General features: G+C 42.5%; 1 protein-coding gene across 6 annotated transcripts in view; it reads right to left on the bottom strand.

Moving 5' to 3' along the window:
- OTUD4 (OTU deubiquitinase 4) overlaps positions 1-10,990 on the bottom strand; it is a 31,117-nt gene extending 20,127 nt beyond the window's left edge. For 2 of the 6 annotated variants that reach the window (XM_050327378.1, XM_050327377.1), the window contains exons 1-5: positions 7,241-10,732; positions 5,578-5,661; positions 2,835-2,885; positions 1,875-1,921; positions 62-134 (exon numbers count right to left, since the gene is read on the bottom strand). In XM_050327378.1, coding sequence (XP_050183335.1) covers positions 62-134; positions 1,875-1,921; positions 2,835-2,885; positions 5,578-5,661; positions 7,241-7,393 — 408 coding nt within the window. In that variant the 5' untranslated portion in view covers positions 7,394-10,732. Of the gene's footprint in view, positions 1-61; positions 135-1,874; positions 1,922-2,834; positions 2,886-5,577; positions 5,662-7,240; positions 10,733-10,877 lie in introns of those variants that run through there. The other 4 variants (XM_050327374.1, XM_050327379.1, XM_050327376.1 and 1 more) reach the window with 3 other exon arrangements.
- Positions 10,991-13,998: the final 3,008 nt, after the last annotated feature.

Genomic DNA, 13,998 nt, shown 5'->3' with positions numbered 1-13,998 from the left:
TGCTGTTTATAAAGTAGTCTTAATTCAGCCTTTCACAATTGTGTGTTGGTTTTTTTTTTACCTTATCAGAAAAGCCATTTTCAGTTACACGTGAAGGAGAAGCATTTGGTTCCTGGTATATTATGAAATCTTTTCTGGGGAAAAAAAAAGTAGCAGTTAAGAATTCATTTTAAAAGTAGTATCAATAAAAATTTGAGTATTCAAGTCAAATTCAATAACCACAGAAAACACCTAGTGTTTTCTCTGCTATAATCAATATCTGTCATGTTCTTAATTATTTTCTCTCTCCCCCTTTTTTCCATAATCTTCCCTTTGAATTGTTTGCTTAGCAACCTATCACTTCCTTCAACTTCTTCCTTACGCACACAGGCAAAAAGTGTTATGGGTCTTGCAAAATGATTGAGTATATTCACAGTTGTTGGATTAAAAAAAGAGACTTCTTACAACAACTCAGAAAAAGCAATTCTGAGAGGAAAAGAATTTCAAAGCTCAGGGAGGAAAGAAAAATTTACTAGGTAACCAAATCATACTTGTGACAGGTTTGAAGAGTGAAAGTGAAATCAAACCTATTCATACTGAATTTCTATCCTATGCCTGAGAAGTCTGAAATTCTCTTATTTATCCACCTGGAACAGAAGAGGAAATTCTTCCTTCCACTTCACTTCAGTCTGCCAGTATGCAGGGAGGGAAACAACTCTTTCCCCCTACCTCCACCACCATTGCTACTTTCACTGAGACACCAAATTGCCTTTTTACTAGAAGCCTGTCTTCCCAAAACAAGCATGGCAGTAACTATTCTTGTGTGTTCACCTCTGCAGTGAAATATTACATATAGTTGCATCTACACCACAAAACCCTCCTGGATGCTTCCAATGGAAATTAAAAAAACTCCCACTATTATCAATCAGGCTTTGCCTCTGTATTCATTTATCAGTTGTGACATGGATACCAACGTGGCATGACTTCAAAATAAACTGCTTCTATTTATGAGTCCATATTTCTCATGGTCAGAAACTCAGGACTCCAATATAATGAAGCATGCAATTTTGTTGACTTACATTGAGCTACACTTCTCTACACCATGGCTCAATCTAAAGATCTCCTCACTAAGCCTCTGGAGCAAAACTTTGCTCTAATTTTCAGTCCAGTCCTCCCACATCCCAGCAGCACATGCAGCTCTGAACTGTCCCGCTCACCTCATAAAATGCAATGAATTGCATGCATTTCCCACACTTGACACTGAAAGTACCCAAAAATAATACTTAACTAATTTGATTCTTTCCTCTTATCAGTTGTCTCATCAAAAGACAAAGCCATTAATTTACAGTAAACATTTTGAAATACTGAATTTTTAACAGATCCACAAACCGCAGAAGGTGAAGATGCTGTACATCACTCAGTCCCTTGCACAGTAATTAGAGATCAGTTATAAATATTCAGTATATTGTTTCTCACTACTTTGTGAAAAGAGACTGATGATATAAAATTACATTCAATAAAAACAAAACAAAACTCTTTATCACCAAGAGGAGTGTTTGTCTATGCGAAAGTACCAAAACCTTTCTTAACCACAGCTCAAACTATGGTCCTTGACCAATTCTTACTTAATTAACAAAATACAAACTGCATGACTCTACCCACAACTGGTTGTGAGGTCAAAATGCATGACATTGCTACAAACCTGTACTCACATCCCTGACGAAATCTCATTTTCAAAGCTCACTTTTCTATTTTTTTTTAATCCCTTGACAGCTTCAATTTTCAAAGCATATTTGTTATTTCCTGGAGAAGCATGGTATAACACAATTCTATCTGTGCTATTCCAAATGGTTCACTAACAAAACAACTGATCTCAGTAAAACATATCTACTTACTTGTACATAAGAGAAAGGGCACTTATTTCTACTTGTCCAACCCATTCCTGTATTGAAAACAAAAGAAAACAAAGTTCAAACGAGCACACAATTATTATACCTCCTCATGCGTAGATCAAGAGACGCAAGTAATCAGAGTTCAGCGAAGATACTTTGACTGTAAGTGGTTTTTTGCAATAACAATAACTATTCCAGTAAGGTAGTTCAGGGGTACAAGTTAGCGGGACTTTTCCCCAAACTAGCAATGGAAGTGTAAGAAAACTGAGAGAACTAAAAACAATCACACAAATGCAGATTTACCATTAAATGGTGCAATTTTGAAAGGTGGTAACAGTATTGGGGTTTTTTTCTTTTGTTAAACAACTGGCAGTGTAGCTTTTCAAAAATTATTTGTCAAGTGTTTTTAAAAAAAATGTTATTCTCTACCTCCAAAAAACTGTCAGGTTTTGTTGGCCTTTAGCTATAGATGAACTGGAAAAATGAACTTTGTGGCTAAATTCTCAGGCCTTACTCAAATTATCAACTCCCTAACAAAAATACTGAAATCAAATTGGGGGAAAATATAAATAAGAATAATTATTATAATAATTTATCTTCAAATCAATATCTCCTTAAAAGCCACTGTTCATAATCCCCCTTACATGACTGTCTTTGTATCACGTAATCTTTTGGACCTTTATTCCAGGGATCTTGAAGAAAAAGCTAGCCATGCTGCTTCTTGGCATTTGCACAGCCTAAAAACATTTGGATATGATTTTGAGTGAGAGATGTGAAACATGACATGAAAAAAGAATTCTACAAATCATTTTACAGTAGAGAGTGCCACATAAAAGTATACATCCATGCAATTCGAAGACTTCTAAAGCTCAATCAAAAATACTTTTGAAGGGAAAAAAATTCCAATTACCTGTCAACACCAACAAAAGTACCGTTTTCTGCTATAAATCAAGTTTATCATACCTGTGGATTTTCCAAATTTTTTAAATACTCTTCAAATGGCCCCTCTATGAACTGTATTAAAAAAAAAAAAAAAGCAGCAGTAATTAGTTATTTTGATTAGCACAGCACATGGAATCCCCAGTCTAGGCCCATTGTACCAATGGGAATGTACCATTGGAAATTAAGGACTACCCTGCCCTCAAAAAGCTTACAATCTGCGTATCAAGTGATGTAGAGATGAAGAAATAAGAGGTCAAACATGTACATCTGCGTTGCAGAAAATAACCATGTAAACAGCTTTTGAAGTCATCACCCAAGCCAAAAAAAAAAACCCAAACAAAAAGCTTCAAAAAATAATTCAGCAGCCAAATGGGAAATCTGAAAGAAAGCAAAGATGCTGTCAACTAGGTGTTTAGGGGCAACTCATCCCAGGCATGCAGAGTATCAGTAGAGAGAGCATGTGTGGGCTTATTCAAGCATCTACAGGCAGCAATGGACAATCAGGAATGAGAGTCATATTTCTGTAGTATGAAAGTAGCAATAAGATACAGCTTGGCAAACTCAAAAGTTTTTTCAAGAAAAAAGAAAGATGTTGCAGTAATTAAGACATGCCAACTTCAAACTGTTTCAGCCATCCTGCCCACAGAGAGGGTGGATTTAAAATTTTCTATTTAGTCACAATCTGCTTGATTTAGTTAGAATTAACATCCACAGAGGTCCAAGTAAAGACACAAATCTCTTCACGAACTTAGGCTACAAGCTGGATTGCCTCTTTATCCACAGTAGTCAAGAAACAAGATAATAGGGAGAACGAAGCAGAGTAGTGAGATTAAAAGTTCTGCTTTAGCCATTTTGAACTTCACTTTGGACAGTGTTGCCCATGAGAAGAATCAAAAAGTCTGGCCAAAACTTTAAATTTAGATGGAAGCAATCAGGTGTGAAGCTAAAAAGGTAGATCAGTAAAACATAATCATAGCAATTCCTTTTTGTGTCAAAATTAAATGACCTATAGATAGTGCAGTGAGGAAGAAAGGAAGGGTACCAGAAAGTTCTCATGGGAAACTTAAGAGTTAGAGAATAAATGTAAGACACCAGCAATTAAAGGAAACACTTCAAGAAATAATGAGAAAGGGAGGAAGAGGGTAGTTACACACCTGAAACTGTGGTTATAGTAGTATCAGTGGAAGGAAAGAGATACAAATTCAAGCTGAAATGGTTACAACACAGAGAGAACAGTAAACAGTCAAACTAAGAGATTAGGGAAAGAGGCGTTTGTTGTTTTTAGGCTGTTTGAGTGCTGGGGTTTTTCTTTAAGAAAGATAAGATGACAATGCTGCGTTCCAGATGGAAAACAACAAAGTATAGGAAGAAACACTAGCAGCAAAAGAGATCAGCAGAGCTGATGCAAGGTACCCGAGGGAGGAAGTACACTGGAAAAGGAGAACAGATGTGAAACACCTCAACCTTTCACATGAAACACCTATTCTGAAAAATTACAAGGAACACTAAAAAAGGAGACTTTTCAGAAGGACTGCAAAGATGGACAGAGGAGAGGTCGTACCACTTGGATCAAGTCTGAGGAAAGAAAGAACAGTGAGACCAGGACTTTGGAGGACAGAGGCCAAGACAGTAAAACCAGCCAAGGCTGACAAAGCAGTCACCTGGATGAGACGATGCCATAACTGGGGGTGGGAAACAACATGGTATTTCAAAACACACAGTGCAACAAGAGAAAAACATTAGAGAAGTAGATATTGGAGTGAGCAGGGTAATTCTGGAAAGTGATTAAAAAGTCAGCAGTGAAAAAAAAAAAATTAGGAACAGAGTTGGTTACGTCCTGAGATGAACTGGAAACAAGCCAAGAACCCTAGGAAATGGAAAGACTCAAGTCAGAGCTGCATGGTCCCAGAGAGAGTCACTCTATTTTATGTCACTAATTCCTGAAAATTCCAGCTTTCCATTTCTTCCCTATGCCAATATGCATCTAAAACAATCTTTTTATTGGGGGTCTGGGTAAATTTAGAACAGAAATAGAGAGCTGAGTAATAATCCTCTTGTAACAAATCCTTACACCTACTCTTGTTTTGGCCATCCTGGATATTAGGTAAATGGCATATACACCAGAACCCATAAAAACACAAACAGGAGCATCATTATTTCTTGTTGTTCTTTTAAAGGAAAGAAAAAAAGAATATTTCAACATTAGCACTGATGATATTCACCAAATTAGATCAATATCAAAATATTTTACATCCATGATTGATGAAAAACTTCCTTACAGATGTTTAGGGGGAAAAAAAAAAAGTACAGTACCAATGCATAATAAACTGTAGACCCTGAAACAAATTTCACTAATCTCATCAGTCAAATCCCTTTTATACTGTAAAAGCAATTAATTACCACAATAAGAATATTTTATTACTTTTATTAAAGCATTATACTTAAATAAAATCCAGATTTTGGTAGCTTCACTATAGACTATTAAAGTTTAAGGAAGTTTGCTCTCCTTTTTTAATGAGCATTAAAAACATGTCCCACCCCACATCAGTCCAGCCCAAGGAGCACAGAGGTCTTTCTCCAGGCTTATGAAAATTAGTTCCTACCACACATATGCCAATTAATTTAAAAAGTACTCACTTTAAAAAGCACCAACTGGTATTTAGCTATAATGAATACCATCACAAACAGCAGAATGAAAAAGTGCAAGGAATAAAGTAACTTTTTTTTTTTTTAGAATGCTCACAAAGAAAACAAGAACACTTACTGCTTCAAATTTCTCCCTATTTTTCCGAAGATAGTCTACACAAGCCATCCTAACATCAATATGCCGAGACTGAGAGTGTAACACCTACAAAGGGAGAAAGAGAAGAAAGTGACAATGGATCTTAGGAGTTTTGATGACAGGTCACAAATAATTAATGACTCTTGTCTAAATACAGGCTTGGAAATATTCTAGTTTTATTTTTGAGAATATTTAACATGTTACATCATCAGTAACATCATCCTGATGTGAGTGAAACCCCAATTAATTAATCAAAAATTAAGTAACTGCAAAATTCACAGACTTACTAAACTCAGACGTTCAATTTTATGAGGATTTACTAAGCAAAGTGACTAGCATTTACTGTTAATCTTTAACTGACTGCTTGGTAAAGGACTTCAGTTAATCAAAAAGGTAAATTACAGCAGGAGTGGATAAGGAAGCCAACTGTCAATATGCACTCATTTAAATGAAATCCAACCAGATCTCAGAGAGCGCACGTTTACTTTCTCCTGACTTTTAAGAGGTCTGTTGCCCAAAGCCAAGTTTTAGAAGCCAGGAATTCAGATCCCTATATGACACCTGCATTTTACCTTCTGTTCAAATCTATACTAGAAGACTATTACTTTCATCACAGGTTCCAAGTTATCTCTAACATGACTTCGTCTGCACTGTCACTACAACATAGGGAAGTTACAGACAATTTAGGTTGCAGCATCTCTTGCAATCCTTACACACTACCCTTAATATAAAACACTTCCAAATTCAGCTCAGTTTTTCTGAATGAAGATTAGAGAGACTAGACCAAATTCATGCATAAACACTTATTAACTCTGAATTAAAGACCTTCCCCTCTTACAGGTCATTTCCAACCAAAATGATTCTATAATAAAGTAAGAATGGTATGTTAAAATTTTAATAGTTGGAGAAAAAGTTGTATCAACACTGGAGTGCAAGAGAAACCTTCTATGTATTAAAAACATCAGAATATCAATATATATTCACTGATTATTCCCTTGAAATAAAAAAACCCACTCAATTCCAATCAATTCCAATTGTTTGCCTAAACTGACAATTTAGTGGGGAAAGTAATTAAAAAAAAAAAAGTGAACTGTGCATAATTAGCACAGGAATCGGGGCTCCCCCTATCAGAAGCACCAGAGCTCCCACTGCTGTCTGCTTGTACTTAAGACAAGATGACGCTGACGCTTTTTTCCTTTAACACCAACATTGAAATGGGGGAGGGGAATTCAACAGGAAGAACAGAGAACAAATTACTCACTTTCTCTAATTTTACAGTAAGCTAATTAACAAAGCTATGAACAGGGCTTTTCAGCTCTTTTCCACTAAATTCCATTTCCTAGACAGTCTCATACAAAGCAGTTGTACTCCAATGTTGAATTCTTACACTGAAAAAAGCTCCGGGGAGGGGGTGGAAGGTCAAAACAGGTAAGGATTTCTCAGTGAGAGGAGGTGGCTGTACATGCAGAACTTTTCTCACCTCGCAGGACGGAAATTACTTTAACAGTCCAGTTTTTCACTGGCACATGACCATGTAACCTTAACCTACACCTGTCTGCGTTTTAACACTAATTACCACCCACTAATGAGATCCACTTCCCATGCTTTCATGAGCAGGAGGAGCTCTGCTTACATAAGGAGTTACCTGTTCGGCCACAGCCCTGAAAAGGCAGGATCCATCCTTGGCCACCTTCTTCCTATACAAGCCCTGAGATCGCAGGTAGCGGTCCATGGAGGCGTGCCCGGGGGCGTCCCCCCTGCCGCTGCCGGGATGGCTCTGCTCCTCGCCCGCATCCATGTTCGCCCCGGAGAATGGCCGCACTTCTCCTAGTCCCACATGGCCAGGCGGACCCGCGGGGCAGCTCCAGGGCCGGACGCAGGTGTGGCGGCGGGCGTGGGGGCAGCGCTGGTCCCCCGGCACCCGAGGGAGCGGCGGGAGCAGCACGAAGAGCAGCAGCAGCCTGTCTCACGCCGTCCACTCGCATGTGGGAACCGCGGGGAGAAGCAGCAAACTTTCGCCGCGCAGCCTGGGGACTCCCGGCTCCGTCACTCTCGCGGCTTACCGGCGGTTCCGGAGAAGCGGGTGGCGGCTCCCGGGAGCACCTCCGAAGGGTCCCGGTTCCGGAGGCGGGCGCGTCCCAAGCTCCAAGCACGCAGCGGGCCTGCGGGCGGAAAACAAAAGGGAAAGGAAGGACACGTGCGGCCCGCCGGGAGGGAGGAGAGGGGAGGGCACAAACAGGAGCGTAACCTGGCGCTTGTTTTCACTTTCGGCCCGGGCGCTTCTGGGAGCGGCAGTCCCGGAGCAGGAGGGAGCGGCAGTCCCGGAGCAGGAGGGAGCGGCGCGAGCGGGACACAGCTCTGGGGCCGAGCTGTCAGCCCTGCTCCCTGCCAGGCCCATCCCATAGCTTTCCAGTTTTATAACCAACATCGGGCTGATGGTTGAAACACCCAGCACTGAGCTGGCAATGTGCACGCGCAGCTCAGAAAGCCAAAAGAATCCTGGGCTGCATCCAAAGCACTCTGGGTAGCAGGGAGAGGGAGGTTAATTCTCTCCATCTATTCCACTCTGGCGAGACCCCACCTGGAGTGCTGCATCCAGAGTTCTGGGGCCCCCAACATAAGAAGGAGCTGGAACTGTTGGAGCAAGTCTAGAGGGGGTCACGAAGTTGATAAAAGGACTGGGACACCTCCCTTCTGAAAACAGGGTGAGAAAGGTGGGGCTGTTCAGGCTAGAGAAGGGAAGGTTGAGTGGAGACCTTGTAACAAACTTCCAGTATCTGAAGGGGGCCTACAGGGAAGCCAGAGAGAGGGACTCTTCATCGGGAACTGTAGTGATAGGACAAGGGGAATGGGTTCAAACTCAAAGAGGGGAAACTTAGGTTAGATATGAGGAAGAAATTCTTTACGGTGAGGATGGTGAGACACTGGAACAGGTTGCCCAAAGAATTTGTGAATGCCCCAATCCTGGCAGTGCTCAAGGCCAGGTTAGATAAGGCCTTGAGCAACCTGGTCTAGCAGGAGGTGTCCCTGCCCATGGCAGGGATGTTGAGACTAGATCATCTTTAAGGTCCATTCCAACCACTTAACATCCTATGATTCCATGTCTGAAACATAATCCACAGTATGTGAGTTTTGTGGGTTTAGCTGGATTTCGTTTGGCTTGGAGTTGTTTCCCCCCCCCTCAACAGATAGCATTGTAAGAATATTTTTTAACTCCATCCACTTGCAGGAAAGAAGATGGAAATAAAACAGAGATGGTAAAAGAAGGCTTCATTAAAAATGGATTTAAAGAAGCCACAGTCATTTAATACTTCTAATGTACTACTTTTCCTGTATACCACTCTTAGTTGTAAGAAGCCACAAACACTTTTATGGCAATTACATGATTAAATTTTGCTTGGCATTGTAAACAGGCTTTAGAGGGTTTTGATGCAGAAAATGTGACAGGAAAGGATGCTCTCCAAACTTGTAAGGTTTTTTTTTTTTACTGTGGTTTTGCAACATACCTGGGAGGAAGAGCTACAAAGCTCTCAGTAGCACTAACAATAAATAAGATGCTAATTATGACTTCTTAGCTTAAATGAGCGAAGTTAGGTGCAGCAAAGTGTGGCAAAGAGAGGAAGAACAAAACTCACGATTTTTACTTTCAGCTGACAGTAACAAGACCAGGGAGGGCAGTGATTTGAGCCAAGATCTGCTTATTCAATCAGTTACAATTCTATACAGAAGTTACAAGCTGGGCTGAGTCTAGCAATCTACCAGCTCCGTACAAGCAGCATCAAACCCTCTTTCTAACAGAAGCTCAAGTTCGCCAGAAAGGAATTGAAAATTAATGCAAATTCCAGGACCTCTGTAGACAAGAGGAAAAGAAACTGAAAGAAGTGAAAGTAAAGCCCTGAGAGCATCTGAGAGAAGACACAGAAAGCTAGTTAGGCAGCATAGGGATGTTTGAGACAAGGAAAGCGAGATAAAAATACCAGCAAGAGGCTGGAGGGGAAGCTCGAACTTCTCACCAGAAGATGGGAAAGGTCATCTAACAAGACTGAACTATAAACAGTTGCTGCTACTGACTCAGCTACCATATTCACTTAAGGAACTCAGTGGAGTCCTGCATATGAGACATGCTTCTTCTGTAGAGAAAAGTAATTTGGCAAGATGCTTTTGAGACCTGTCAAACTAGTGTCATTACAGAGTTTCTTAGGAATATTCTATCTTTCCTCACCCTATTTGTCAGCGTTAGGGACAGAACTATCCGCTAACGTTCAAAAATCTGTCTTCCCACATATTTCAGCCTTTCATCATTGTGATTCTAAAGGCTGGGAGGGGGAGGGCAAATGCCTTTTATCATGTCTGTTAGACTCAAGAACAGCTATATACACAAGCACATCCAGTATGTAACAGGATGTAAATGTGGTTCTGATAAGTGCACAGAAAATTACAGTATTAAAGTCATCTAATTATCAGTGTCCTAAAAGCCTGCTCTTTTTGCAGTAAAATCCTGAAGCTGATTGAGCAATAGTGACCCACAGAGCTTTTTTTCCAAGTGCTGCTGTACAAGAATGAATCCATTTCCAAAAAGGTTTACTTCTTACCTAAGAAATCTACCCCGCACACAATACAGTTTCTAAGGCTCAAGGAGAAATGCATCCACCCAAAGGCACCTGAAACACCTCAGCATTAAAATAAATGCTCCATCAAGATAAGAATGACCAAATTATAACTCACGAGTTATTACAGATGTTCTAATTAGAGCTTTCACAGATCTTCTAATTAGCAAGCAGCTTTATTAACGCTTTCAGCCACCACTTCCACCACGTGCAGCAGCTCCAGCCACGAGTTTCTCCCCTCGCTGCCCATACACTGAATCAGCCCAGGAAGCTGACTCAACCTAAAAAATTGTGATGATTAAAAAAAAAAAATCTGATTTTATCTTTAAATTAAGGTCGGGTTTGTGACCCAGTTCACGGCCTGCCTTAGTGCCAACACCTGGGCCAGCAGCCTTCGGCAGAGGAGGGAGAGGAGCCCGGCTTTCCCCAGCCCGGCGCGCGCCCTTTCCCGCTTCGCCACGCGCCTCCCTCCCATCCCGCAGGTCCGGCAGAGACAGCCCGGCGGGGCAGGCCGGGGATAGGGGTACCTGGGCAGAGGCGGCCCCTCGGCCTCCCCGAGCAGCAGTGGCCGCAGCCCCGCGATGCCCTGCCCGTCCCGCGGCCCCCCTCGGCACGGGCACCCGCGGAGCCGCCGCCGGGGCCGCGCTCCCACCCCCGCCCGCCCATGACACTCACCGGCCCCCGTGGGCGACACTGGCAGCAGCGCCTCCCGCCTCCTCGGCCCCGGCACTTCAATCTCCCGCGGCGGCCGCTCCTCCCGCGTCGCTCCCGGTGATGCGCCCGGTGCCAGTCCCGTCCCGCCCTCCCGCCGCGCCGCTCACCCCCTCCCCGGCCCGCTGTTGGTTTGTCCCGCCGGCCACACCTGCGGCTCGCACCATTCGCCGTGAGGGAGGGGGGGGAAGGTGTGGGGGTGTGTGGGGAGGGGAGAAGGGACGGGCGGGCAGCGCTTAGGGGCGCTGGGGCAGCGGGCGGGATGTAACGCTGGGGTCAGGCTCTGCTCGGCTCGGAGGAGCCGGGTGGTGCCGAGGCGAGCGGCGGTCGCCTCATATCCTCCTCACCCGGAGTGGTACAGCCGGGGAATCTCTCCTTCCCCACACCCAGCAGGTCCTAGCGAAGGGCGGGAGGTGCGTGTGCCGCCGCTGTCCTCAGCGGCTCAGCCCTGCTCTAACACCCCATCCCCGGAGTGGGATCCAGCGGGAAACGTTTTTAAGATTTTTTTTTTTCTGACAGGTAATTTATTATTTTTCTTTTTAATGGGGTAACAGCCGTGGGGCAGGAGAGTGGACGTTCCACGGTCGCACCAGCCGCCTGCGCTACCAGAAGGAGAAATTATTGAACTATGCTCTCAGTACGAACGTGCTGAACACAGTAATGGAGTATATTCTGAAATACGATACACAAAGAGTTTATCCTCATACGCTACTGCTCTTCCTCAGAAATGCTCCAACAGACATGAAGAAATATATAAAATGCTTGTAAATTAGTTCGGGGAGCTTGTGAGAAGAGTAAGCAAGTGTGTAGCAAATTCAATATTTTTTTTTCACACCTAAAATGCTTACTTCAGGCTAGGAACTCAAAAGCAGCGTGGCCAGTAGGTCGAGGGAGGTGGTTCTGCCCCTCTGCTCTGCTCTGGTGAGACCCCACCTGGAGCACTGCATCCAGCTCCGGGGCCCCCAGTATAAGAAGGATATGGACCTGTTGGAACGAGTCCAGAGGAAACCACAAAGATGATCAGTGGGCCTGGAGCGCTTCTTCTATGGGACAGGCTGAGAGAGCTGGAATTGTTCAGCATGGAGAAGAGAAAGGTCGGGGGAGGCCTTAGAGCACCTTGCGGTACTTAAAGGGGCTACAACTTTTGCAAGGGCCCGTAGTGACAGGACAAGGAGACATGGCTTTAAATGGAAAAAGAGTGGGTCTATATTAAATATTAGGAAGAAATTCTTTACTGTGAGAGTCATGAGGCACTGGCACAGCTTTTCCAGAGAATTTTTGAATGCCCCATCCCTGGAAGTGTTCAAGGCCGGGTTGGATGGGGCTCTGAGGAAGCTGGTCTAGTGGAACCCCGTGGCAAAGGGGTTGGGACTAGATGATCTTTAAGGTCCCTTCCAACCCAAACTGTTTCATGATTCTATGAGTCAGCTGTTCTGGCCATGATCCTCCCAGCTTTTTGTGCACTTCCTCACTAGCAGAGCATGAGACACTGAAAAGTCCTTGACTAAGGGTAAGCACTACTTAGCAACAACCAAAACATCAGTATATGTCTCAACATTTTTCTCATACTGTATCCAAAACAGAGCACTGTACCAGCTACTAAGAAAAAAATGAACTCTGTGCCAGCCAAAACCAGGACATCATGGCAGGTGGCTGGAAACTAGGATGAGCTTCAAGGTCACTTCCAACCTATTTGATGATTCTGTGATTCTCTGATCATCACCCAAACACATGATCAACCCAAAATGTTTAGGGGGAATTAATAAATAAATACATCAAGCTATTTAACATGAATATTAACAGTGTTGATAAAGCCTGATCCTTAAGGGTTCATAGTTAAAAAATAAAATAAAAGAGTGATCTGGTTGGGAAAAATTACTTTTAAGTTGTCCATTTGCTTAGTGGTCCATGATGAGATTTTTGTCTGAAATTATCTTTTTTTGTTCAAATAGAATATGAGGTTATATGCTTATCTGGTAAGGTGCATTTCAGCCTACGTTACCTGTGCATGTTAAGTAGAAGTTAGCATGTGAACAGTACTTTTGAAGACACAGGTTAAAAAACAATCCAGTGTAAGTAATTTATCCCTATCTGGTTGTAGGTTTCCAAAGTTACACTGGCAAAAGAGAGGAAGAAGATGGGAAAGGGAAAAAGATGAAGAGGAGATGACAAATTTTGGTTCTAGTGTAGTGCCAGGCCAGATCCCCATCAAACTCCTGAGAGACTGAGGAGGTTGGAGTTTTAAGTTGTCCCAAACCCATTGTACCAAATCTGAACAGCCTGCTCAGAGTTTTAGTTTAATCTTTCCATGGTAAAATTGGTTCCCCATCAGATGCGTGCATGTCACAGTTACTTGGCTTTGGAGTCTTCTGTGAATGTTTACAATTTCTTATCCAGGTTGTCTTCATACTGACATCTACAAAGCAGTTATGCCCCTCATGCGTATTTTAAAAATACATATACAATATAGTTAAACAGTAAGTTAGAGATTCTGTTGCCAATTGAAAGTTAAAAATGAACTTTTCCTGACATTAAGTGTAGCATAAATGGTTCAGTCCAACACTTAATTAATGAAGTTGGCATATTGCCATCAGCGGGAGATAGATCAGGCTTAAATGTAGAGGGATAAGAGCATAGAATCCCAGAATATCTCGAGCTGGAAGGGATCTATGAGGATAATCAAGTTCAACTCCCTGCTTCTTGCAGGACTACTTAAAGCTAAACTATGTGACTAAAAGCACTGTCCAGGAATTCCTTGAACTCTGACAGGTTTGGTGCTGTGACCACTTCCAGTGACTGAGCACCCTCTCAGTGAATATCCTTTTCCTAATGTGGAATCTGAACTTCCTTGGCGCATCTTTATATGTCTTCAATATAAACCATTCTATTTATGGATCTCTCTGTGTAGACAAACTTGGTTTTAATTCTGCTGATGAAGGCTAGACCTGGATTTTACATGTCCATCGTGCAGAATAACAGTGTAGTTGTAGCAGAATATAGTAATGGTTGCATTATTCCTGCATGCTATTTATAGCTGACTACATCTTTGTGCTCTATGCATGAGTCAAAGATCATACACTCCCAG

Source organism: Myiozetetes cayanensis, unplaced genomic scaffold (genome assembly GCF_022539395.1).
Source record: "Myiozetetes cayanensis isolate MyiCay16 unplaced genomic scaffold, myiCay2020 scf33, whole genome shotgun sequence".
Taxonomy (NCBI): domain Eukaryota; kingdom Metazoa; phylum Chordata; class Aves; order Passeriformes; family Tyrannidae; genus Myiozetetes; species Myiozetetes cayanensis.
Note: the sequence above shows the minus strand (reverse complement) of the source record. Positions and strands in the feature narration are given on the sequence as shown.